Source organism: Myotis myotis, unplaced genomic scaffold (genome assembly GCF_014108235.1).
Source record: "Myotis myotis isolate mMyoMyo1 unplaced genomic scaffold, mMyoMyo1.p scaffold_m19_p_3, whole genome shotgun sequence".
Classification (NCBI taxonomy): Eukaryota; Metazoa; Chordata; class Mammalia; order Chiroptera; family Vespertilionidae; genus Myotis; species Myotis myotis.
Genome location: NW_023416335.1, coordinates 10,097,973 through 10,124,880, shown reverse-complemented (window position 1 = coordinate 10,124,880; position 26,908 = coordinate 10,097,973). Strand labels below are relative to the sequence as shown.

The 26,908-nt window shown below is 45.8% G+C and overlaps 1 protein-coding gene across 4 annotated transcripts in view; it reads right to left on the bottom strand.

The window, feature by feature from the left end:
• Positions 1 to 13,877, bottom strand: part of ASAH1 (N-acylsphingosine amidohydrolase 1) — a 33,462-nt gene extending 19,585 nt beyond the window's left edge. For 3 of the 4 annotated variants that reach the window (XM_036298272.1, XM_036298274.1, XM_036298273.1), the window contains exons 1-2: positions 13,736 to 13,877; positions 1,997 to 2,043 (exon numbers count right to left, since the gene is read on the bottom strand). In XM_036298272.1, coding sequence (XP_036154165.1) covers positions 1,997 to 2,043; positions 13,736 to 13,813 — 125 coding nt within the window. In that variant the 5' untranslated portion in view covers positions 13,814 to 13,877. The remainder of the gene's footprint in view (positions 1 to 1,996; positions 2,044 to 13,735) is intronic. The other variant, XM_036298275.1, reaches the window with a different exon arrangement.
• Positions 13,878 to 26,908: the final 13,031 nt, after the last annotated feature.

The following is a 26,908-nucleotide window of genomic DNA, read 5'->3' as shown; positions in this document are numbered from 1 at the left end:
GCATTGTGGGATCACCCCGTCCCCCAACTCCCTACCCATCAATTTACACACAGCAATTTCTGTGGAGGACATAGCAACATCTTTCCCTCATCAATGGGCCTGGGCCATATTTCTTTCTGGTGGATGAACTCAACAACTAATCTCTCTCGCTCTATGGAAACATTATCTTCTGGCACTTGTTACAAAACTGAAATAACCCCTATGGGTGTGCCATTCGGTGATTTGTCAGCTTAAAACTGCCTGAAAATAGCCAGCATTTGCCCCATTAGTGCTCTGCTCTGGGAGGCATGAGGATTACTCTAGGACAGCGGTCGCCAACCTTTTGGACCTCACGGACCACCAGTAATCTGCAGACCAATGGTTGGCAACTATTGCTCTAGATACATAACAATGTTCCCAGGCTGTTAAAGTAAAACGTGACCTATACTTACATCTACGGCAGAGACGGCTTAGTTCCTAAGTCATGAGTTGTGCTCCTAGTTACACTTGTGTTGTCACGAGTTAACTATTTGATTCTCTAAACATGCTGCTGAGCTCGGGGCCTGGGGATATGTGTGAGGTTTTATGAAACTGAACCAGCAGCTGCTGGTCGTATGATTCGGATAGACAACGAGAGCACCCTTGATTCTGGAAACAGACTTTCAAACAAAATCAATACATTTGTTCTTTTCAAAGCATTCTCAAAATCCCATTTCCTTAGGAAGGAATCTGGCAGAAATACCAGTGCAAAAATATTTATATTATGTAGATGTATAAATATAAGAAAACGGTGTTTATCTGGATATGTGTGTACACATGTATAAACACACACTCACACAATGGGCAATTTGGAACCAGTTAAAAGCAGGGAAGGTTGGCCGGGCAATCAATTCATAGACCCAAATAAGGTGCGCAAAGAGAGTAGAAAAAAAGCCTTGAACGTGGAAAGTTACTCATTAAATGTTCAATGAATTGGGGCAGTGAGACCAGCCAAGTGAGGCGCACAATCAACAAGGCACTGAGGACTAACATGCTGTTAGTGATGAGAGACAAAAAGGAGATTTTGGGGGGAGCAAACCCGAGGAGGGCTGGACCCTGTGCCGGCTTTGGACGAACATGGAAACTGATTGGTTCTAAACTACTTCCTGCCAAAGATGCGCCTCCTTCTACAGAAAGGCCAGTAAAGAAAAAGAATTTAGTGTAGTACAGTTTCATTGTACTTGGAACAGAGGCTATGTAGGCAAGTGCAACACAAAATGTGTAATTAGAGGCTACAAAACCCGAACAGTCATCTTGCTATACTGGTTAAAGTTTTACTCGCCGCCCCCCGCCCCCCCAGGCAACTTTCATTGAGCAGAAAGAGCAGGGCAAACAAGGTTACCTGCCTTATACCTTTCCCTTCTTTCCCACACACCCTGGTACCCTTTGGGCTGGTGAGCTAGTCTCATGTCTTTCTCATAGACCCATGTAGCCAGCCACAAAGGATCTGAAAGCCACCCATATATCTAGACCACAAATATGAACGCTAAATACACTAAATATTGGCCGTACCTTTAGATTTTCCAATCCTGTTTTTCCCTTGATGGATTTGTTTACCATGCCAGGGTTTATTGCTGGAATGTCTCACCTGTAAGACCCTACACTATTTTGTCCCAATATAACCTGGTAGTTTACACTCAGGCACCACAGAAAATCCCAGGTCAGCTCTGCATTTGTGAGGATGAATAAAATGCCTAGTGGCAGGTAGAAGAATTTAGTGAAGAATGGAAATCCTCACCCCCTCCCACCCCTGCCCCCTGTGATTTTGATAGGCTAGAAATGAGCATTTTAATCATGAGGTATTTTCATGTTTGACCAGGGTCTTAGTCAAATGCATGATACACAAACTTGAGGAAAAAAATATTTGTCTTTCTTAGGATAAAGGACATGACTTAAATTTTTTCACTGCCATTATTTTTATGAGATCATTACACAGGGAAATGTGTTTTGATCATCTCACGTTTTGATATTTACTCACGTTGGTCCAGAAGGAGGGTAAGTTGATTTTCTGCAGTCTTCTGTCCACTAAAAAACAAAGAAAATGTACAATTTCAGAAAATAACAAACTGAACAGGCAATTTGCAAAAACTATTAAAATTTATGAAGACAAAATCAAGTATGGTTTGCCCTTTTAGACCATTTCAATGCCTCTTAATAGTCTTCTCCTCCTACAAAAACTTCGAAAATCTCAAACCTAAGTGTACGTTCTGTCTCAGTTCCATCTGCTCTAGTGCCAGGTGTGGTAATGTGGCATTTGTATTGCAAATATATCATATCGTGCTGGGAAATGTATGTCAAATAGGTTGATTTATCACTAAGTTATTTGCTAGAATGTGATGTTACTTGAATTTATGAGCCAGCTCTATTGCAATCAAGATTTGCATCCCAAACCAGATTTTCAGGGCACACTGTCCAGGGCCCTTCATAACCTGGTCCTAATTTACCCTCCCAGCCTCTCTTCCTGCCACTCCCCTTTACGCGTAGCCATGTGCAACCACGTCCTATGATATCTCGCCCTTCCATGCCTATACAGGCGCTGTGCCCTCTGCCTACAATGCCTGCTCTCTACTGGGGGAACTTCTGGCTTTACCATCTGAGACCCAGTTCAAATACTGACTTGTGTGGGTGTGTGACGTCATCATCTACTTTCCATATGAAAATAGTCATCCCTCCTGTGTACTCACTCCCACAGCATTTGCGCTCAGCCCCATTACCATAGTTTAGCATTGCATTATAATTATGTTTGTCTCTCTTCACTACCAAACATGTGCACCTGGAGGTGATGGCCCCGAAACACTGAGGCCACTGCTGAGGCAATGAATGAATGAGACTTAAGGAAGAGTGTTCAAGCTTAGTAGTAAAACAGAATTGGCTTTTAACAACACGAACAAAAAAGACCACATGGATTTAAGATTCCTTAATTACTAGGTTCAAGATAACAAGCGTGTTTATCTTTCCTCTGGAGACCCAATCTTATACAAGTAAAATAATTTTTTTTAAAAAGGAGGATAAATTCACAATAAACAGGAGTAAGGAAGGAACTACTAGGTCTGTAGTTTGAGCCCAGAAGCGGTCTCTGCAGGAAACCTGTGTGAGAATGAAGCGTCTGCATCTTGTTTTAACTTCTAATAGTTGGGAAATGTATAAAGTAGCTTGCCATTATCTGTGATTCTAACATTCACTGCTGTCAAAATAACTTTGCTACAGTTTCTCATATGAGTGCTGTTTGCCTTGTAATGTTGGGTGGATTTTTATTAAGAAACAATTATCAAGTATCAAATTACCAAAGGCTAATTCAATCATTAAAATTTAAATTCTGTTTCTAAATTATTACAATATAAAAATATTTGCTATTAAATATCAATTTGATAACCAATATAAACTTAGCAAAAGCTAGTTTCCAAAGCCATTCAATGTTTAATAACAGTGGCTGAAGGAGGTGCATCTTCACAAATCTCAGTCTCAGCCCTGAGCTTAAAAATCACAGTAAGACTTTCCTGCTGCCAGCCTGTCTAACTGCTGGGTGGCAGGGGAAGTCGGCAACTATTTCTTGTGAAAATTCACAGAAACGAGGGTGGTTAAGTCTATGAGAGCAAAAGAAGTTCATGGTTGACATTACCTGTTCAATAGCACGATAGATTCAAGTGTTTTCCATAAAGCGTTTGCCAACAGATAATGTAATTCATAGCCACAACATTTAAACACCATTTTCACAAGTTTTATACATTTGTCCAGCTAAGCCTTTTTCTCCTTCACACATATTTTTACCGCTGTCAATTGTTACACGTCACAGCAGATTCCACTTCAGGTCTCAGGGAATGACTCAATTCTCAACTTCTCTGAAAACAACCTTGCCTGCAGTTGTTTCATACAGACTAGTCATAGAGACTAATTCCTTACTTTCCAACTTGGCACTGACGCTCCAATATGTATCAATAACTGGTAACAGTCACGTCGAGAATCATTTGCTTTTGTTCCTCAATTGATATTGATGATGCTGCCAGAGTCCGGAGCAAGTGTTCTCACCCGAAGGCTCATCGTGTGAACAGGTTTTCTCAGGACACAGTTCTTACAAGCTGCCATCAAATGCGAAGTAAGCCGCCACTGGTAAACGGCTCTCCTGGCTTCGCTAACCAATGAACTACCTGGAGACGGACTTTGGCTGCCTCATTTCACTTTTAAAGTTTATAAAGGAATTCTGCTGTGATGAGATACCTGCTTTACCTTTTCTGGTTTTTCTGATCACTTTTTCCCTATGGGTGGGGATGCTGTGAAGACTGCGTCATCTTGTAATGCCGCCTATTTGTACTCTTATCGCAACTCTGGTGTCACTGCACCATAAACACAGGGTTTGCCATCTAGCTCTGTAACAAGATGGCTCATACTCCACTTTGCCTCAAGAGAACAACATTTTTGCTTCTTTTCTCATTCTGACATCATAGGTTTGCTTTGGCAATTTTAAAAATGATTAAAATAACACGGCATATTGGTACAGGTGGCACTTATTGTTGAGTTAGAATTGCCTCACTGTCACTGAAGTGCCCTGGGCAGCAGTGAAAGGCTAGCGCAGCCACAGACAATAAGCAAACAAACAAGTGTGAAGTGCTCCAAAACAATGCCGTTTATGGTTCCTGACATGTGACTGCGTGCAATCTTTACACGTCTCAAAACAGTAATCTTTTTGATCCCCCCAACTTTTTAAAAATCTGAAAACGGCCCTTAGCTCACAAGGCCTTCCAAGAACGGCTGGCAGGCGGGGTCTGGTACCACCCGCCCCTCATCTTCCCCGCCAACTCCCCGGGGCTGTAACTTGGGCACCCAAGTACCAACGCCCACAAACCATCCTTGGCCTTGCCAGACCATCTAGTCAGTGTGTTCAGAGGAAAACCCTTTGAGGGGCTGCGCATGTGTGAAGAGAGAGAGAGAGGGGCAGAGACTGTGCTTCGTTTTCTGCCTCAATAAGACCACATGCAGCTCTGTCTGCAGGGGTGGGGCTGGGTTTGTTTGTTGGTTTTTTTGCCGTTTACTGGTCCCTCACTTAATGCCCCTTCCATCCTCACTGAATATTCTTACTCTCCTAATAACAGAATGTAAGAGCAAAAGAAAAACGACCAGAACTACAGGGGGAAACTGTAATACCAGAAAAGTATGGTTCAAATAATAAGAAAACAGTCCCAGCTACAATGGGAGTTCTGTAGGCTTCAAGAAGAATGAATGGAATAAATACTGAGAGAGTAAGTCAGAAGCTGAAAAAAAATACAGGATATAGTGAGTATGGCATAGGTTTGGCTCCTTCGGCTGCTGAGAAAAAAAGGGAACGCAATCAGAAACTCAAAGGAAAACAATCCGTGTAAGAAAGGCGTGATAGAGATATGAAGAAACAAAACTGCAGTATTAGTGTGAGTATTTGATAGAGTGTGTGTGTATATATATATATATATATATATATATATATAAATATATATATATATATTTATTGCTTAAAGTATTGCAAAGGGTATTACATATGTGTCCTTTTTTCCCCCCCCGCCCTTGACAGTCCCCTAGCCTCCCCTATCCCCCAGTGTCTTATGTCCATTGGTTATGCTTATATGCATGCATACAAGTCCTTTGGTTGATAATAGAGTATACATTTGAATATTCTTTCGGTGCCATCAGAAGCTTGGCTTTAGAATTTCAGGAAAGGAACGTAATCATAGTCCACTGGGCAATGACCGATATTTACAAATCTTTCACTTACAATCATGTTACCAATGTTTACTTAAGCAAGAGTAAAAGTATGTAAAGTATGTAGAAGGGAAGAAGGGAGAAAAGGTAAGGGGTCACCCGGCTGGTATAACTCAGTGGTTGAGCATCGAGCTATGAACCAGGAGGGCACATGCCCAGGTTGTGGACTCGATCCCCAGTAGGGAGAGTGCAGGAGGCAGCCAATCCATGATTCTCTCACATCATTGATGTTTCTAGCTCTCTCTCCCTTCCTCTCTGAAATCAGTAAAAATATATTTAAAAAAGAAATACGGGGGTCAAAGATGTCCCCTTGTGCCACTTCAGTTAACGCTCTGCCCACCCCGAAAGCCTCAGGAAAGAAGGTGCGCGTGTGCAGACAGAGGTCGAGAGGATGACCACCACGGGCCAGTCCAAAGGCTCAGAATGCAGGGCCGATTCTGCTCAAGAACGTACTTTGCCTGTAGGAACTCAGCTTTTCTGTCTTCTTGGGCACACTCTGGGTACCGCCTAGTGTTCATGGGTTGCAGACCCTGAGACCAATGAATCAATCTTTATCATTTATTTCTAGCTAAAGCCTCCAGACTCTTTCTGAGTTTGTTTGACACGAGCTATCGGGGTCCGTGGGGTCATGTTGTGGGTGCAAGGCCCGGCTCCACAAGTGGTGGATGAGCAGGTTACAGAGCTGGTGAGAGAGTGTGAGTCCAGAGTCCCACTCCCAGCTCTCCCCTCTCTCTCAGAGCTTCCCACAGAGATAGCAATAAAAGCGCCGCCGCCGTTTAATTCCTGGTAGGGAGCGATCTGCCCTTCCTTCAGGGTTTTAATGATCACGGAAGTAAACTCAGCAAGTAAATGAAGTGTAATGATGTTCATCTCTCCCTCATAATCATATCTGCATGGCTGGCCTGGGTTCCAAAGCCAATATAAAAACCAAACTGCAAGGCTTATCTCTTAGGAGACAACAGTGAGGGAAGTTAAAAGTGCTCTGTCAAGTCTTAGGAGAGGATCCAACCTGCCCCAAAGGTGAGAGAGTAACCTAGCCATCAAACATGTAGGAGTCTGAGGTCAATAAGATATTGTACTATAATCATCATGGCTGCAATAGATAAATACGAAATTATAATGCAGACATGAACTCTGCATAGAATCTGGCTGTAAGAATAAAAGGTAAAAAAAAAAAAAAAAGTCATTTTAACCAACTGGATTAATGGGGGAGTGGAGACAGCTACACCCTCACCTAAAAGGGAGATTTCTACAAGGAAAGAGGGTTTCAAAATCTATGTATAGACACATAGAATTACAATGAGCGCATTTATTATTTAAAGTTTCTTGCTGTCTCCAAATTTAACTACACATGGATTTAATAATAGACAACCTCAGGGTGAGTACAAATTTAAATAGATGAGAGGTAAAGATTATACATGATGGATTAGGCATATTACACCGTCTGCTCGGTATACCGTGCTACTCTGTCACCAGGAAAAAAACACACAAGCGATAAGAATTTCAGTCAATCTCTCTCTCATGCCCCTGTCTCATTTGTACTTCCTAAGACCAGAGGGAGTGCTGAAAATGTCCTGGGAACACTTTCTGGGTCAGGGAATTCTCTAATCATTCTGGTTATTTGATAGGAACTTGATCCTCTTTGAAATTAATTAGTCTTTATTTCCTCCCCACTCATTAAGACAAACTAATTATAAGGCTAGGACAGCCGTGGGCAAACTACGGCCCGCGGGCCGGATCCAGCCCGTTTGAAATGAATAAAACTAAAAAAAAAAAAAAGACCGTACCCTTTTATGTAATGATGTTTACTTTGAATTTATATTAGTTCACACAAACACTCCATCCATGCTTTTGTTCCGGCCCTCCGGTCCAGTTGAAGAACCCATTGTGGCCCTTGAGTCAAAAAGTTTGCCCACCCCTGGGCTAGGAGATACTATACTTAGGAAAATAATACATAAAGGGAAAAATTTTCCATTAGCGACTTGAATGCCCCACGCCTCAAAGCAATGACAGGAGTTGTACAGCTCCTTAAAATATCTGAGCCGTGAAGAATCAGTGAGCACCTAGTGAAAAAGCTGTACAAAAAACGTGCAGAAAGCCCTCATGTTCTTGTCTTATTCACAGGCTCAGAAAAAGGCAATGAAAGGTAAAGAAATGATACGGCTCACAGCAGTGTTCATGCCATCAGAAAAGGAGCTGAACAATTCTAGCAAGGCAATTTTAACTCAATTCTTTAATTCAACAACTATTTTCTAAAGAGGTTTTTTTCTTACATGTTCTCCGTGTACAACAGAGCAGACACACACCTACTGAATAAGAAAAGGCATGTTTCTTGCATATATAACAAATTTAATCAAGCATGCAAAGTTTTTCATCTGTTGTCTCACTTTGGATGGGATGGCATCCTATTAAACTAGGGATATTCAGGTAAAAGAAATGTGAATAAATCCTCCATGAGGGCAGAGACCTTACATCTTGTTCATCGACCTGTTCCCAGCATCTGGAACAGAGTTGGCACACATTAGGTGTGCAGTATTTGCAGACTGACTAAGTGAACAGACTCTACCTTTGTGTTCCTGCCTTTGGGTATATACTAGGGACAAGCAGGTGCACTGACAAGAAAACTGGTCAGGTCAGATGGGGTTTACGTGATTCCTGAAAACTCCGTGGAAATCATTGCTAAAACCAGATTTAGTAGCTAATGTCATATGAGAGGCTGAGGCATGAAAATAAGTTCAATTCGGCAATTAATTACGGAGCTATTATGTTTGCGTTCACACACTTCAGGAATCTGCTCAGCTTGATTACCGAGACAGCCATCTCCTCCATTCCAATTCCTTTCCCTCTGATCTCTTCAGCCTACAGCAACCTGTTGCCTGCTCCCAGCGCTGCACTGGCCAAGGTGAGCAATGGCTCCAGCTGCCAAGCCCAACAGACACCTGATGTGTCAATGGCATCAGCACAGGTTAGCGGTCCCACACTCACTCTCCCACGCTGGCTGCTGCATTAACGTGCTCAGTTCTTCTCTACCTGACACCTGCATGCACCGGTCCCTTAGCCTCGGCCTAGGCCTCTTCTTCGTTTTTACTATTTTGGTTTTACTAAAAACAAAAGGCAAGCCTGGCTGGTGTGGCTCAGTGGTTGAGCTCTGACCTATGAACCAGGAGGTCACGGTTTGATTCCTGGTCAGGGCACATGCCCGGGTTACGGGCTCAATCCCCAGTAGGGGGTGTACAGGAGGCAGCTGATCAATGATTCTCTCATCTTTGATGTTTCTATCTCTCTCCCTCTTCCTTCCTCTCTGAAATAAATAAAAATATATTTTAAGAAAAGGCAAAACTTACATGTAAAATAGGACCCTTGGTTTTCATCTACCAAATATATATATACTAGAGGCCTGATGCACGAATTTTGTGCAAGAGTAGGCCTTCCTTCCTCCGGCTGCTGGCACCGGCTTCCCTCTGGCACCCGGGACCCAGGCTTCCCTGGCAGCCCCGTCTTTGTCTGGAAGGTTGTCCGGAAGGACATCTGGTCTAATTAGCATATTACGCTTTTATTATTTTATTTTCCATCACCCTTTATCATCTCTATGCTCTCTTCTACCTCCCTGCTCCCCCCCTGCCCCCCACATTCACCACACTCCAGGTCCATGAGTTCTCTTTTTCTTTTTTGCTCAATCCCTCCCTTATCCCCCAACAGAGCTGTCTACCTGTTCTCTATCTATGAGTCTGTCTCTATTTTACTTGGTAGTTCAGTTTATTCATTAAATTCCACATATGAGTAAATTATATGGTACTTGTCTTTCTCTCACTGGCTTATTTCACTTAGCATAATATTCTCCAGGTCCATCCATGCTGTCACAAAGGGTAACATTTTCTTCCTTTTTATGGCACAGTAGTATTCCATTTCCATTGTGTAAATGTGCCATAGCTTTTTTTTTTTAATATATTTTGTATTGATTTTTTACAGAGAGGAAGAGAGAGAGATAGAGACTTAGAAACATCGATGAGAGAGAAACATCGATCAGCTGCCTCCTGCACATCCCCCACTGGGGAAGTGCCCACAACCCAGGTACATGCCCTTGACCGGAATCGAACCCAGGACCTTTCAGTCCGCAGGCCGACGCTCTATCCACTGAGCCAAACCGGTTTTGGCTGTACCATAGCTTTTTTATCCGCTCTTCTACTGATGGGCACTTGGGCTGCTTCCAAATCTTAGCTATTGTAAATAATGCTGCAATGAACATAGGGGTGCATATATTTTTTCCAATTAGTGTTTCAGAGTTTTTTTGGATAAATTCCCTGAAGGAGAATTGCTAGGTCATAAGGCAGTTCCATTTTTAGTTTTTTGAGGGAGCTCCACACTGCTTTCCACAGTGGCTGTACTAGTCTGCATCCCCACCCACAGTGCATGAGGGTTCCCTCTTCTCCACATCCTCGCCAACACTTACACAATGACGTATCACCTCACACCTGCTAGGCCTCATCTTTTCTTCTCTTTCTATACCCTCCACCTACTCCATGTTCACCTGCTCCAATGGCTTCAAGCAATACGCCTATAACTCCCAAATCTCTCTCCTGAGCTCCAGTCCCAAAGGCCTGCTGGGGAGCTCCGAACTCGGGCTGAAAATCTGACATCACCAGAATGAAAATGATCTTTACTCTTCCACCCCCCAACATTTCCCTCCCCATGTTCCCTGGGATGCCACCATTCACCCCGCTGAGCACTCAGAAAGGTGCCTGCCGCTCATCCCCATCCAACCCTTCGACCCACTTCCCTCCTTCTCCACTGGCACTTCCCTCCTGAAGGTCCCCCCATTTTCTCCCCTGGACTAGTCTCCTCACATCCACCCTGGCTCCCTTTCAATCCAAAGTGATCTTTTTAAGGTGAAAATGTTATCTTGTCATATCTTGTTTAAAACTATCCATGGCTTCCTTGTTTTTAGGATACAAACCAAAATCCTTGCCTGGCCAGCATGGCTCAGTGGTTGAGCATTGACCTATGAACCAGGAGGTCATGGTTCTATTCCCGGTCAGGGCACATGCTGGCATTGCAGGCTCTATCCCCAGTGTGGGGGGTGCAGGAGGCAGCCGATCATGATTCTCTCTCCTCATTGATGTTTCTATCTTTCTCTCCCTCTCCCTTCCTCTCTGAAATTAATAAAAACAAATCTTTAACAAGGTCTAAGAGCCTGATGACTCTGCCTCCCTCTCCCTCTCCAGACTTTTTGCACCACTCTCGTTACCACCATCCTTAATAGGTCTCCTTCTAGAATCAACAGTAAAGAATGACTCAGGAAGACCTTAAAACAGGGGTCCTCAAACTACGGCCCGCGGGCCGCATGCAAATACAAATATTGTATTTGTTCCCGTTTTGGTTTTTTTACTTCAAAATAAGATATGTGCAGTGTGCATAGGAATTTGTTCATAGTTTTTTTTTAAAACTATAGTCCGGCCCTCCAACGGTCTGAGGGACAGTGAACTGGCCCCCTGTTTAAAAAGTTTGAGGACCCCTGCCTTAAAATATGCTATATTCTGAAAGCCTCAAACAAGAAGGAACAAAGCCCACAGGCATTCCCAATCAAATGGTTTTTTGTTTGTAATTTGAAGCTGGTCCTCATTATTCACATTAATCAGTAGTAGTTTGGAAATAGCTTTTGTTGCTATGTGGCTATACACTGTATCATGTAAAATGATTCCAAGTGAAAAAACTGCTTACTCTTGTCAGAGATCGAGGTCACTCAACTTCTATGAGGTTCCAAAGATCCTTTCAGCCAGTGACTCCCAGAATTTTCCAGATCAGTAACACAATTAAGAGGGGCCCAGCACACAGGAGTCCAAATTTATATTCTCCCAGGAGGAGATGTTAAACAAAACAAAAATGCACACACATAAAAGAAAGAACACCTTAACAACAAAAATTGGAAGGCTGTAAAATCAGAATAAAAGCCAACATTCTGACTTAATAATTTTAGTTTCATGCTCTCTTCCTTCTCATTTCATGAAAGACTTAGGAAAGCAGCTTCCCAAACTGACCTCAGTAGCTGGGCTAGATTGTGACAACCACTATTCTAGGTAAGAACTATTAAAGTCATGGAGTCAGCTGGTTCTTCTTGTTCTAAAAACAGCCTTTAAAATACTTTTGCTTAAAAAAGTAAAGTATTGGGAAAGAAGGAAAAAAGCAGCCCCTGACAGCTGAAACTTCTCTGAGATGCACAACTAGACCTCAGTGTGATCACATGCTGGTCCGACACCCACGGCCAGGCCACTTCTGTTCCCCTTTTTGGATTTAACTAACCTCCCAAAATTCCCACCCCAGTGAGGCAGCATAAAACCCGACAAAGCAAGGCCACTCATGATTCTGTGTCAGCGCGGACGACAACAAGGGTGCTATGCAACCCACAAAATACCAAACACCCCCTTCTCTTGCTAAATGAATGGCTTGTCTTCTTTACCCAATCAGGGAATTGCCCCACTTTCTAAAAGCATTCAATGTACAGCAAACCCCCCGATTCCTTAGCTGCACCTCCAGATCACACAACCGAACTCTCAATTATGAAACAGGTTCTTCCTAACGCCGTTCCTGCGAGCCCCCTCCCCCGCTTACCCATGCTGTGCTTTCTCCCTCCCCACAAAGAGTAATAATTTGTTGAACTACCAGTTGTGATTCCTGGGGAGTTTGGCTGAAGGGCATGGATGGTATCAAAGTCATAATTTCTTTAAACACTCCCTGATTCCAACCACTTCAAAGCAATTCCCTACCCACGCTAAACACACTCATTTTATTTTTCCTTATCCTCTCCCAATCCTTGTCCACATGCATATACCGTGCATCCTCCTGTTACTGAAATCATTGTGCATACTCCTTCGTACTCTGCTTTTATTTGCTTGACACCATAACCTTTTTAAACATTTATTTTTTTTATCGATTTCAGAGAGAGAGGGAGAGAGAGAGAGAAACATCAATGATGAGCGAGAATCATTGAACGGCTGCCTCCTGCACGCCCCGCACTGGGCATCGAGCCCACAACCCGGGCCTGTGCCCTGACCTCCTGGTTCACAGATGGATGCTCAACCCCTGAGCCAGGGCAGCCGGGCACGATAACAACTTTCAGTGGCTGAATATTAATCCCACCATGTTTTATTCATAAAGCTTCTCTCCTTGGAGAAATACTAGCAAAAGAGCCACAGAGTACACATCTTGCTCCTACTTGTCAGCATCCTCCCTAAGCTGTTCTGGATCCTCCTCCAGGCTCAGGTCAAGTCCCACTTATCTGATCGACTGGCCAAGAAAAATGCGGTCTCGTGGCTTTTAAAGGGGAGAATGATGAAAGCGCAGCAGCGCGGGTGTCAGGAGGCCGCGTCTAGGCGCTTCAGTAAACAAAAGTGTGACCTCTGGCTAGACATTTCCTCCCGGCCGCTTCCTCCTCGTCTGCGGAGTCCGCGCCAGGCTGCTGCCTGGGTGTCCAGCCTGTGTTCCCGTCACCGGCGGGGAAAGAACCGCAGCGCGGGACAGGTGTCCGCATGACCCGGGGTAGGGGGGCGGGGGGAGGCGCAGCCACGCGGGGCCCGGGCTGCTCCCACTGCCCCGGCAGGGGCGCCAGGGGCCCCGGCTGCACCGCCCTGAGCACCGCGTCAGGGGCCGGGAATGCCCGAGTCATCAGGCCGGCCGGCCCTCGCTCCAGTGAGCCATCCATGCACACAGGTCGCCTGGAAGTTTTTCGCTTCTCAGCGGTTCAGAATGCGCGCGCCCGGAACGGGGTGTACGAGGGCACCCCCTGAAAATGGGGGTGTAAATAACAGCCTCCGTTCTGCGGAGCCCAGGAGCTCCCTGACAGGTGTGCTGCTAACAGCGGGGCCCCCTCCACCCGCACCCCCTGTGCCCCCCGCGCAGGAAACCGCCGACGCCCGTCCAGCTGCAGCGGGGACCAGGTGTCCCCACGCCCCGCCTCCCCGCCACGCCCGCACCTGCGACCCTCGAGCTCACCCACCGGCGGCGCGTGCTGCGCCACGGCCACGGCCGCGGCCACGGCCAGGAAGCCGGCGCTCAGGCGACTCCGGCCCAGCATCGTTCCAGCCGCCGACGCCGCTCCCAGACGCGCAGAGGCCGCGAGAGGCACCTCCTGGGCCGGGGCGGACCGCGCCCTCCGCCACGTGACGCGCGCCCGGGACGTACCACCGTGGCGGGGGGGCCGGGCCCGGAGGAGACGGGGCAGGAGGGCGGGATGGCGCTCCTCGGTGTCGCGGGAAGAGTGGCAGGGGCAGCGTCACCCTTCCGCCACGGCGTGGAGGAGAAGGGACCCCCAGGATGGTTGGCAGGGCGGGCGGTAAGGCCGTGCTGTGGTCGGACCCCCCTCCCGCGGGCAGTGGTTGGGCCGAGCCGCAGCCCCGCCCCGACCGGGTGGCTCCCGGGCGGGATCCTGCTTCGCGGCTCCCGGCGCGGACTTCGAAGCCTGGGGAGCGGGGGCCTCCCGGGTCCGACCGCAGGTGGCAGGAGGCGGGAGGTCTCGCTCCCCTCGGCCCGGTGCCACCTGTGCAGCATCCCCACATGGCCCGGGGTGAGGGCGCGCTGGGTGCCCAATTCCCACGAAACGGACCCAACTCACAAACCCACCTTTGCCCGAAGTGAGTGAGGCTATTCATCCCGATCCTGGGCCGCTGGCCGGGCTCGGGTGTCTGGGGCCGGGAGGGGGCGCCCCATGGAGACCCCACGCTGCGAATTTCCCACTCAGGCTTTCGCAGCAGATGACCGGCCACAGAATGGAGGCTTTGGTGACTTCGCTTAGCCAGCGGTTCTCAACCTGTGGGTCGCGACCCCTTTGGGGGGTCGAACGACCCTTTCACAGGGGTCGCCTAAGACCATCGGAAAACACATATATAATTACATATTGTTTTTGTGATTAATCAGTATACTTTAATTAAGTTCAATTTGTAACAGTGAAATTGGGGGTCACCACAACATGAGGAACTGTATGAAAGGGTCGCGGCATTAGGAAGGTTGAGAACCACTGTAACTTAGACTCCGGCGGGGTGAACCCTCCCCTGGATGTGTGCAGCCTGCGCGGCTGTGTGCTCGCCCCTAGCTGAAGGGCTGCAGGTCGCAGGACTGAGCTGACCTGCAGGAGGAGGGTCGGCAGCCCGAAAGCGGCAGGTGACAGGTGTCTGTGCACTCTGCCTCCGGTCACCCTGGTAGGATGCGTTACTTAAAAGTCCAGCAGGAAATCCTCGCCTTCTCATTGAGTCTCTGACATTTCAACCAGCGTTTTTCGTTCCTATAAAACCCAGAATACTGTCACTAACATCTTCATACATTTGTGTGTGTGTGTGTGTGTGTGTGTGTGTGTGTGTGTGTGTGAAATTGCAATTTTACCCATTTTGTATTACTTCCTTAGGAAAACAATCCTTTTGTTGGAAATGAGAACTTGATTTTTTGGGGGGTGTGTGCGTTTTTTCTAGGCTTTTTTTTTTTTTTTTTTTTTTTCCGGAACATGAGTCTTTCTCTTTGAGGAGGAAGTTTGACTTTTGAAATATAACACATGATTAAAGTGAGTTCCTGATTCAACATTAAGCAAGCAGATCATTGACATGCTCACGAATTCAAAAAATGTTTACTGTCGACGTACAGTGTGCCAAGCAGGGAACAAAAAAGGCAATTCTTCCCTCATCAGGTTTTCAGCCTAGAAGAGAAGTGGACAATAAGCATCATCAGTAAGAAAACTGATATAGGATGCTAGACGGCAATAAATGTCACGTAGTAAATGCAGAGGAAGGGGCTCAAGAGCGGGGAGAGGCACAATGTTAACAAGATGGGCGGCGTGGGCATTGTTGCGAAAGTGATGTGTGAGCAGAGACTTGAAAGGGGTGAGGGAGGTGGCCTCGGGGATGCCCAGGGAGGGGGATTCCAGGCAGAGGAAGCAGCTGGAGCAAAGGCTTACCTGTGAGAATGTGCCTGGCGTGTCCTGCGCATGCACTACATCAGCGTGAGTGGAGCAGAAGGAAGAGGGGGAGGAAGTAGACAGGCCCGAGGGGGAAGGCGGGTAGGGCAGATTATATGGGCCATTAGGAGCCATTGTAAAAGCCCTGACTTCACTCTGGGCAAATGGGTAATGTGTAAATAGGTCGAATTCCTGTTGGACCTAGAGATAAATAGCTATTTGGATTAAAGATCGTTCACCTTAAATACTACTGAGGGCACTTCAAACATTTTTTTTTTCCTATGAGAGGATGTTAATTGGTGGCAAAATCAGATTCCTTATGCAGAAACCCTATTTTGTCATAATATTCTTAGGCACAATTTTCGTATAATTTTGCATTTAACTTTCAAAGGCCTTTTATATGCTGTTTATCCTATTTTCAGACAAATTAAGAATTTATTCTACTTGCCTAAAATTATACCATTTTGTGCATTATTTCTTCTTACAATACATCCTTTTTCTGTTTGTTTTTTAACCTAACCGATTCTTCAATACTAGAAATGCACAGAAAGCCAAGGCAAGGCGTGTGGCCATAGGAAACCCTGCCATGGTTGGAGGTATACTGACATATTAATAGAAAATAGTATTTAAATGGACAAATGAATGACTGTGTCCACGGGAAGGGTGGTTCAAATACTACCTTCACAGCAAGCATCAAGTATAAGGTTTGGGTGACCTGCTTACTATGCAAGAGTCAGCATCGGTAATCAAATTGTTTATCAGAATAGCTGAAGTGCTTGGCAAGCTGTGGACCTTCTCGAATCTCCTACCTAACATTCCTAGGTTCCTGAGCTGGAGCCTTGATTTAAAATCATTGCAATCTAACTACCCCACCCTAAATGAAATCTATCACACATAATAACATCACATTAACCAGAACAGGTATGACTTGATTTATAAAACTGAATATTAAAAAAATGCATTCTAGCCCTAACCGGTTTGGCTCAGTGGATAGAGCATCGGCATGCAGACTCAAGGGTCCCAGGTTCGATTCTGGTCAAGGGCATGTACCTTGGTTGCAGGCACATCCCCAGTGGGGAGTGTGCAGGAGGCAGCTGATCGGACAATGTTTCTCTCTCATCGATGTTTCTGGCTCTCTATCCCTCTCCCTTCCTCTCTGTAAAAAATCAATAAAATATATTTAAAAAAATGTATTCTAGATCAAGAAACATAGTTCTAAATATAAACATTTACCAGAGTAATTGCCAATCGGTACTTTTGTTTAGAGAAAAAGGCTTAGTATATTTAAAATGTACTCTTGCGTTTCAAAGCTTAGATTTTTGTCCATCTTTTCAGGAGAATGAAAGATGTAAAAAATGGGAAAATCAGAGGTCATGCAAAATTACCACACAATTCTTTCTCTCCAGGAGCTTTATCACACTAAGAAAGAGTACTTGTTTTCGGCTTTACTTTTCCATAGAAAAATATGTTAAATCATTACCTTCAGCTCAAGGTATTTCATTACACACCTACTAATTTAATCTAATTGTCCTCCCCATATAATGGCAAAATAAAATAGTTAGCTTAATTATCCGTCACTTTTTAACATATATATATATATATATATATATATATATATATATATATATATGATTTCAGATGTCCTTTGATTTACATGCCCCCCCCCGCCCCAAATCTTCATTTTATATATATATATTGATTTCAGAGAGGAAGGGAGAGAGACATCAATGAAGAGAGAGAATCATTGATTTGGCTGTCTTCTGCCCACCCCCTACTGGGGAGTGAGCAGGCAATCCAGGCATGTACCCTTGATCCGAATTGAACCCAGGACCCTTCAGTCCGCAGGCCGACACTCTACCCACTGAGCCAAACTGTCTAGAGCAGGGGTGGGCAAACTTTTTGACTCGAGGGCCACAATGGGTTCTTAAACTGGACCGGAGGACCGGAACAAAAGCATGGATGGAGTGTTTGTGTGAACTAATATAAATTCAAAGTAAACATCATTACATAAAAGGGTACGGTCTTTTTTTTTTTTTTTTTAGTTTTATTCATTTCAAACGGGCAGGATCCGGCCCACGGGCCATAGTTTGCCCACGGCTGGTCTAGAGCTTAATTTATCTTTCTGTTTCTTTTTTAATATATTTTTTTTATTGATTTTTTACAGAGAGGAAGGGAGAGAGATAGAGAGTTAGAAACATCGATGAGAGAGAAACATCGATCAGCTGCCTCCTGCACATCTCCTACTGGGGATGTGCCCGCAACCCAGGTACATGCCCCTGACCGGAATCGAACCTGGGACCTTTCAGTCCGCAGGCGCCGACGCTTTATCCACTGAGCCAAACCGGTTTCGGCTATCTTTCTGTTTCTTTGTGAAACATTTTTGATGTTAGATTGAGTCTCTGATACCTGAGCCAAGTTCGAGTTTGAAGAGCCATTTATCATCCTCTTTCCACTTTCTTTGATAAGACACATGTTTCTGACCTGACTTATCCAGTCAACTCAAATCCAATCATCTCTAAACCTTTTTGTTGATGACTTTATATTCCTGCATACTTTCATTTTTACATAAACCATTACAGTTACCTATTTAATGCTCCAACAAGTTGTTTCTCATAACTTTGTGATAAATTCATGTATCCTCTCAATAAATTTTGAGCACTTACTTGCTGGGAGCCGGTCCATGCTTGCTGTTTCAAGGGACCTGGCATATATGGCATACTGTTTTTAATATGTTTGCTCACCTTCTTGGCACTATGTGTTTTAACCAAGGTCTCTGAGAAAGGTTGTTTCCCCAGGTAGGGATTTTCCCCTGAAGTTAGGGAGGGAATAAAACCTCTTAACTAAGTGCCAGGTGGGTAATTAATCACTTTAACTACGAACAATCATGCTTAAGCTACTTTACTCCCTGGAATGGAGATAAGAAACGCCCTAACCTTTGAAATAGAGATTGATAGGATTGAATCAACTGGTATAAATACAGATGTAACAAGACAGCAGAACACAGAACTTAGAAGAGAGAACCAAGAGAGACAGAACCTAGGCACAGAACCTACACAGAACGTTCTCTAGAGACAGAAGAACTTCGCTGGAGAGAACATGGCAAAAGATCCTGGACAGAAACTGGCCTCAGAACCTAGCGAGAGAACATGGCAAAAGATCCTGGACTGAACCTGACTACAGAAATTGGCAAGAGAACCTGACTAGAACCTGGTGACTGAACCCAGCTGGAGAACCTGGACAGAACCTGGCTGGAGAACCTAGCGAGGGAACATGGCTACAGAACCTGGCTGGCGAACCTGGAGAACCTAGCAAGAGAACATGGACACAGAACCTGTCTGGAGATCCTAACCAGAACTTCGCTGGAGATCCAGAGCAGAACCTCTCTGGAGATCCAGACCAGAACTTGGCTGGAGATCCTGGCTGGAGATCCTGGCTAGGCTGCTGATCACCTGAACGCTGTCTCTGTGTCATTCCTTCTTCGCCGACTCCGTCTACGCCTTTGGGGACCCCTGGACCTGCTGGGGTTGGACCCCGGCACTTACTCTATATGCTGGGTAAACTAGTGAACAAATGACCCCTGCCCTCCTGGCAAACAGGCTAGTGGAAGAGGAAAATGAAGATTTGGGGTGGGGGTGGGGGGTGTAAATCAAAGGACATCTGAAAAACTCTCTTTTTTACAAATATATTTTTATTGATTTCAGAGAGGAGGGGAGAGGGAGAGAGATAGAAATATCAATGATGTGAGAGAATCATGCTCCACACTGGGTATCGAGCCCACGACTTGGGCACATGCCCTGATCAGGAATCGAACCCTGACCTCCTGGTTCATAGGTTGACACTCAATCACTGAGCCACACTGGCTGGGCTGGAGAACTTTCAGTACATTTAGCTTATTATTCCTTACTCTGACCTCTAGTTTAATGTTGTGGATGCTTCACCAACCTCAGTTCCACTCCTCCATTATGCAGCAGCCATAGGATTAGGATGATCCATATCCTTATCCTTTGTCTTACCTCCGTAGGTGGGCCTTGCCTGGCCTGACCTTTAAGGTACTCCTAGCTCTGTTGCCCCGGTACTTAACTTCAGCCTTAGCCACTGGGACTCTTGAATCCAACAGGCCATGGTGTGGAACTCAGGGCTTTTGTCCTGTGATTGAGGCTCTTGTCCTTTCTCTTCTAACAGGAAAGAAAGCTGGTAGTTCCCATTGCTGCTGGCATTCATGTTGTTAACCTGTAGGGCGGCCCCTGAGGATGAATAGATACTGTGGGCAGCACAGAAGAGAGATGGGAAGAAACTGGGTCATTAAGACATTGTTAAGCTGCTAGATCAACCATTCACGGAGCCTGTCCAACAGCTGGACTCTTCATGAACGTGGGCCATCATTCTTCTTTATCATTTGATCCAGGTCAAGTTGGTTTGATTGCAGGTGGCATTATTGTATCTGAGAGTATCCTTACAGATGTGCTCACTAGAATAGGTATTTCTACCTTCTCAAAAGCAGAGGAGGATTTATTGTAACGCTGTACCACTTCAGTTTCAGGACCTTCCTTGCTCTGGCCTCTTCCTAGCCTTCTACCTAATTTTGCACTTGTAATTTTTTTTTTTTTTTTTTTGTTAAAGAAGACCATTCAAATTGTATAAGCTTCAGGCCTCACAACACCTGGATCTACTGTCAGATGTTTGGGGGAGAAAACGTCCACCTTTCTCTCCAGTTCCCTCAATTCTTGTCTCCCTAGGGAGGAGTGACTTACCTAAATGGTAAGTGGTGGGAAGGGTCACTGTGGGCCGGCCTCTCTGGCTCTGTCATTGAGACCTGCCAGCCCACAGTGGTAAGCTCAGCACAGCAGCCCTGGGTGACCAGCGCGGCAGGGGAAGTAGTTTGACTACATCTTCCAAAATTGGCACCTCTCCAACAGACTTGTAAAACACCATGGTAACGTCATGGCTGCAAAGACTAAAGAGAGCATCACGGAGGGCTGTCACTGGGAGATTGGAGAGAAGGTAGACAAAGAACGGAGCCCCTGTAAGGTCTTGCATCTGCTGCTTCCCAGCCCCTCCTCTCCTGCCCTCGGGGATCCCTTTCATGTTTGAAACTGGCTGTGCCCTTGGCAGGCAGTTTGCATTTGTCAAGTGACTGAGTGTCTGAGGTCATTCCAGAGGAGAAAGAGTTGGGTTCCCTTCTTGGTTTCAGGTCCGAGCTGTTTTCTTTATTTCAGTGTAATCGGCAGTAAAGCTGTGGTTGATCCCCGTCTGATGCCTGTGTCTATTTCTCAATTGTTTCCCAACTTGGATGGTAAGGAGAGGAATTATCACCCTGAAATGACAACAAAAGTCGGCAATAGCAAATATAGTAACAGTGTATGTATGTGAAGTGCTGTATGATCAACTAAAAGGATGGAGCAGATCACTAGGTGCTATGAAAGATACACATGCAATAAAAAATGGATTCCTGATCAGGGGCTTTACAACTGGAAAAGACAATTATATATATACTAGAGGCCCGTTGCACAAAAATTTGTGCACTGTGGGGGGGGGGGGAGGGGGTCCCTCAGCCCGGCCTGTGCCCTCTCGCAGTCTGGGACCCCTCGGGAGATAACGACCTGCTGGCTTAGGCCTGCTCCCGGGTGTCAGAGGGCAGGCCCAATCCCTAGGTGCAGCCCCTGGTCGGGCTCAGAGCAGGGCCGATTGGGGAGTTGGGGCGCCGCCCCCTGTCACACTCAAGGCAGGGTCGATAGGGAAGTTGCGGTGCCACCTCATTCACAGAGCAGGACGGATCAGGGGGTTGGGGCGCTGCCCCCTGTCATGCACAGAGCAGGGCCCATCAGGGGGGTTGGGGCTCCGTACCCTGTCACACACAGAGCAGGGTCAATCAGGGGGTTGGGGAGCTCCCCCCTGTCACACACAGAGTAGGGACAATAGGGGAGTTGGGGCACCACCCTCTATCACCCACAGAGCAGGGCCGATCAGGGGGTTGGGGCGCCGCCACTGTCATACTCAGGGCAGGGCGATGGGGAGGTTATGGCTCTACCCCGTCACACACAGAGCAGGGCCCGTGGGGGCGAGGGGAGGGGTTGGGGCGCAGCATCCTGTCACACACAGAGCCGCAGGGCAATCAGGGGGTTGGGGCTCCGTACCCTCTCACACACAGAGCAGGGCTGATCAGGGGGTTGAGGAGCTCCCCACTGTCACTCACAGAGCAGGGCCCATCAGGGGGGTTGGGGCACCGCCCCCTGTCACACACAGAGCAGGGCAGATCAGGGGGTTGGGCACCGCCCTCTATCACCCACAGAGCAGGGCCGATCAGGGGGTTGGGGCGCCACCACTGTCATACTCAGGGCAGGGCTGATGGAGAGGTTATGGCTCTACCCTGTCACAGAGCAGGGCCCGTGGGGGGTGGGGGGGTTGGGGCGCTGCCCTCTATCACCCACAGAGCAGGGCCGATCAGGGGGTTGGAGCGCTGCACCCTGTCACACACAGAGCAGGGCCAATCAGGGGGTTAGGGCGCTGCACCCTGTCACACACAGAGCCGCAGGGCGATCAGGGGGTTTGGGCGCTGCCCCCTGTCATGCTGATCCTGGTGCCGGGAGGCATATTACCCTTTTACTATATAGAATAGAGGCCTGGTGCACGGGTGGGGGCTGGCTGGTTTGCCCTGAAGGGTGTCCTGGATCAGGGTGGGAGTCCTCACTGGGGTGCCTGGCCAGTCTGGCTGAGGGGCTGAGGGCCGTTTTCAGGCTGACGGGTGACTGAAGCTCCCAACTGCTCCTTTTTTTCTTTATTCTGGGCCAGCTTTAGCTCTGAGGCCTCGGCTGCTGAAAACAGGTTTCTGGCCTTTGTTTACCGTCTGTATTTGATACAATGTTGCGGTCTGGCTGGCTGAAGCCCGGCTGAGTAAAGCAGGTTTCTGGGGTTTTTTTAGCTTCTATATTTGCAACATAGTTGCTTAGAGTTGCAGCTGAGAGGCCGGCAAGTCAGGCGGGGAACATTGGAGTCCTCCGTCACTGAAGCAAGCAAGCCTCCCTGTTCGCATCAGCTGCCTGGCTGCCGGCCGCCATCTTGGCTGGCAGTTAATTTGCATATCTCCCTGATTAGCCAATGGGAAGGGTAGCGGTCGTACGCCAATGACCATCTTTCTCTTTTATTAGAAAGGATATATATATATATATATATAGAGAGAGAGAGAGAGAGAGAGAGAGAGAGAGAGAGCCTGACCACAATTCAGACATATCCTATATAATAAAGAGCTAATATGCTAATTAGACCAAACAGCAGAACGACAGTCCTTACAGCTGAAGCTGGGGCTTCGGGGCTATGAGGGCCAAGCCCCTTGCATGAATTTTGTGCATTGGGCCTCTAGTTTTTCACACCTGACTCACTGTCACTGTTTCTAATATGATTCCCGTCAACATTTTTTTTTATTTTTATGTTTTAATTTTCTCTTGTCAGCATTCTTGGTGATTAAAATGTCCACAGAGACAATCCTTCCAATATTCTGGTTTCTGGACCTCTTCTCTTGCAATGTTCTTGGCCTCTATTTTATCTTACTACCCAATTCCACAATTGTATCGTAGATATTGGAGCACTTCATTTTTATTTGGAATACCATTTTCTGTTGATTCTTCTCTTCCTTACTGGCTACCTCTTGAAAAACCTCGGTTGGTTTCACCTGATCAGCTGACCTCTGTCTGTAGGGGTGGCCCTGGGCTCAGTCTTCAGATGCCTTATTTTTCTTTACCTATGCTCACCCCTTATGTGATCTCATCCAATCTGATGACTTTAATGCCTTCGTTATATTGATGACTCTTCAATCTATGTCCCCAGCACAGATCTGTTCCCTGAACTCAGACTCTTCTATCTAGCTGTCTTCTCGACATCACCTACTGTGGATATCTCATAGGCATCTTAAACTTATCATGTCTAAAAACGAACTCTCTTCTCTCTTTTCTCTGTGTCCCAATCCACATTGTTGCTTTCTCAATCTTCCCTACCTCATTTTCTAGTTTGCTTTAGGCCAGATCTTACAGTCACCTTTGACTCTTCTTTCTTACCACACACCCAGCACACTAGTAAATCCTTTTGGCTCTACCTTCAAAACATATTATAGCAGAATCCAGCCACTTCTCACCGCTTCTGCTTCTGCTTCTGCATAGGTTCAAGCGATTCTCCTCTGGATCATTGCAATAAACTCATAATTGGTTCCCCTGCCTTTTCCCATCCCCTATCTACAGTCCACATAAATCAGATCATGTCACTCTTCTCCTCAGAATCCTCCAGTGAATGAAAGTCAGTGATCTTACATGACTTACAAGGTCACCCAGCATCTGGCTAGCCTCCTGGTACTTCTCTGATCTCATATCCTACCAGCTCCACCTTTTCTCATCAAGCTTGGCCACACTGGTCTTCCACATGGACTTGAAACATGTCAAGTATGTTCTACCTGAGGAGCTTTGTACTTAGTGCTCCCTCTCTGCAATGTTCCCTCCCACATATACCTACGTGGCCGAGGCAAATGCTCAAGCAGCCCCTTGTTCTGGTCGCCTTCCCACAGCATCATATGTCACATAAGGCTCCACAGGTCCTCCTCACCCTCCTTTCCCCACTGGACCTGACTCCAGTCATCGTCACCATCTGGCCCACACATACTTACTTTTTCATTTGTTTAGCATCTGGCCTCTTTTGACTAGAATGTACGCTCCCCAGGGCAGGGATTTTGTTTTGTCTGCTACTTTGTGTTAGCACCTGGAACAATGTCTGGCACATAATAGCACTCAATAACAAATACTTTTGAATACATAAAACAACTAAAGGAACTGCACTAACATCACATACCAAAAGGTGTTTAAAATAATATAAGGTATCACCAAATTACAAATGGATTGTTTTCCAAAAGTTTTAAAAAAATCTTTATTGTTGAAAGTATTACATATGTCCCCATTTTCCCCCCATTGACCTCTTCTAGCCCGCCCCTGCCCCCGCCCCGCCCCTGCCCCCGCCTCCCTATTTTCTAAATGTTTTTAAGTCAGGTGTTTGGAAACCAATATGCATTTTCCATGTGAATATGAAGTAAGTGCTGTTATTACCCCATCTCATGGTTGAGAAATCTGAGGCATAGGTTAAGTAACGATGCTTAGGTCCTGCTTCCAAGACATGTATACCTAACCACTATACTAAATTCCACTGTGTAGACGGGCCACAAAACCTTGGTAAGTCATCAAGTTCTGATTTAAAGGATTTTATAAAAAGGAAGGACTACAGTGAAAGACACCTATCTTACACAAGAACAGCTACATTTAGAGTCTAGATTGACCTCTTAGCTTTTTAGATTGTTCACTCAATTACATCAGTTCTCTGCTGGGCCTTTCTGCTTTCAGCAGCATATTTGCTTTCTTCCCACCTGTCAGTCTCCCAATCTTCTTGCTACCCTTCCCTCTCCAGCTTAGATTCCGCGGTCCATCATTTCAGCCACTCACTTGCCAGTGTATTAGATGCACTTTCATTGCCCATTCTGTGAAATTGCAACCCTGGATGAATATGACTATTTGTATCTTCTGCATACTGTACCCGGGCTGCTGAGTTCTGTGTGTAGGTTTATTGATGGCAGCCATTCTGGCAGGTGTAAGGTGATACCTCATTGTCTGATGATTAGTGATACTGAGCATTTTTTCATTTGTCTCTTGGCCATTTGTATGTCCTCTTTGGAGAAGTGTCTGTTCAGTCCTCTACCCATTTTTTTAATTGGATTGTCTGTCTTCCTTTTGTCGAGTTGTAGGAGTACTGAATAGATTTTAGAAATTAACCCCTTATCGGATGCATCACTGACAAATATGTTCTCCTGTACAGTGGGTTGCCTTTTCATTTTGATGCTGATTTCTTTCTTTCTTTCTTTTTTTAAAAGGCTTATGAGGAGCTGCAACTGCCTGTGATATTTTATTTCTTTTTTTAAAATATATTTTACTGATTTTTTTTTTTTTTTTACAGAGAGGAAAGGAGAGGGATAGAGAGAAACATGGATGAGAGAGAAACATCAATCAGCTACCTCCTGCACACCTCCCGCTGGGGATGTGCCCGCAACCAAGGTACACGTCCGGGAATCGAACCCAGGACTCCTCAGTCCGCAGGCTGACACTCTGTCCACTGAGCCAAACCAGTTAGGGCTCTTTTGTTGTTTTAATAAGGAGTGCCATTCATGGCTCCTTATTTGCTATACTAGGAAGTGCTGGTTTTATAAAATCAAGGTGAAACTTCCCACTTCTTTGGGTTTGAGAGGAGAGGAGAAATCCCAGGAAAGAAGAAAAGAGCAATCAGTGTCTTCAGTTTGTGGCTGTATGGAGTAAGTGGTAGATGTGTCAGCACCATCCCCCAACTCCGGCGTGCGAGTTGCAGTAATGGGGCGGGGAGGAGGAGCAGGAGACAGAGCAGTAAATGTGTCCTCAGACATGCAAGATGAGTTTTCATCTTTCATTTCTTATTTACACTTTATAGCAAATCAATCAGCAATTTTTTAAATATTAATGAGAAAAAACAGGATCCTGATTACACTTGGAACATGGCAAGATGTGGGATTTCTTATAGATAAGATGCTTGTTGCATAGGAAAATATCAACATTGGATTGTAAAATAATTTTTATTCTATGAACTCAATAACTATTAATTATATACTGTACTAAAAAGAAAATAATTCATTAGGCTTAGAAGTAAAACACTAGGCTGCAGGAAATTAAATCTAATAACACAGAGGGCTTAAGATAGAGAAAGTACACTTGAACACTTTTACAGTGGCCCTAGCTGGTTTGGCTCAGTGGACAGAGTGTTGGCCTGCAGACCAAAGGGTCCAGGGTTTGATTCTGGTCAAGGGAAAATACCTAGGTTGCAGGCTCCTCCCTGGGCCCTGGTAGGGGCGTGTGCAGGAGGCAACCAATTGACGTGTTTCTCTAACATCGATATTTCTCTTTGTCTCTCTTCCATTCTTTTTTTTTATAATGAATGTTTATTTATTTTTTAAAATATATTTTATTGATTTTTTACAGAGAGGAAGGGAGAGAGATAGAGAGTTAGAAACATCGATGAGAGAGAAACATCGATCAGCTGCCTCCTGCACATCTCCTACTGGGGATGTGCCTGCAACCCAGGTACATGCCCTTGACCGGAATGGAACCTGGGACCTTTCAGTCCGCAGGTCGACGCTCTATCCACTGAGCCAAACCGGTTTCAGCTCTTCCATTCTCTCTT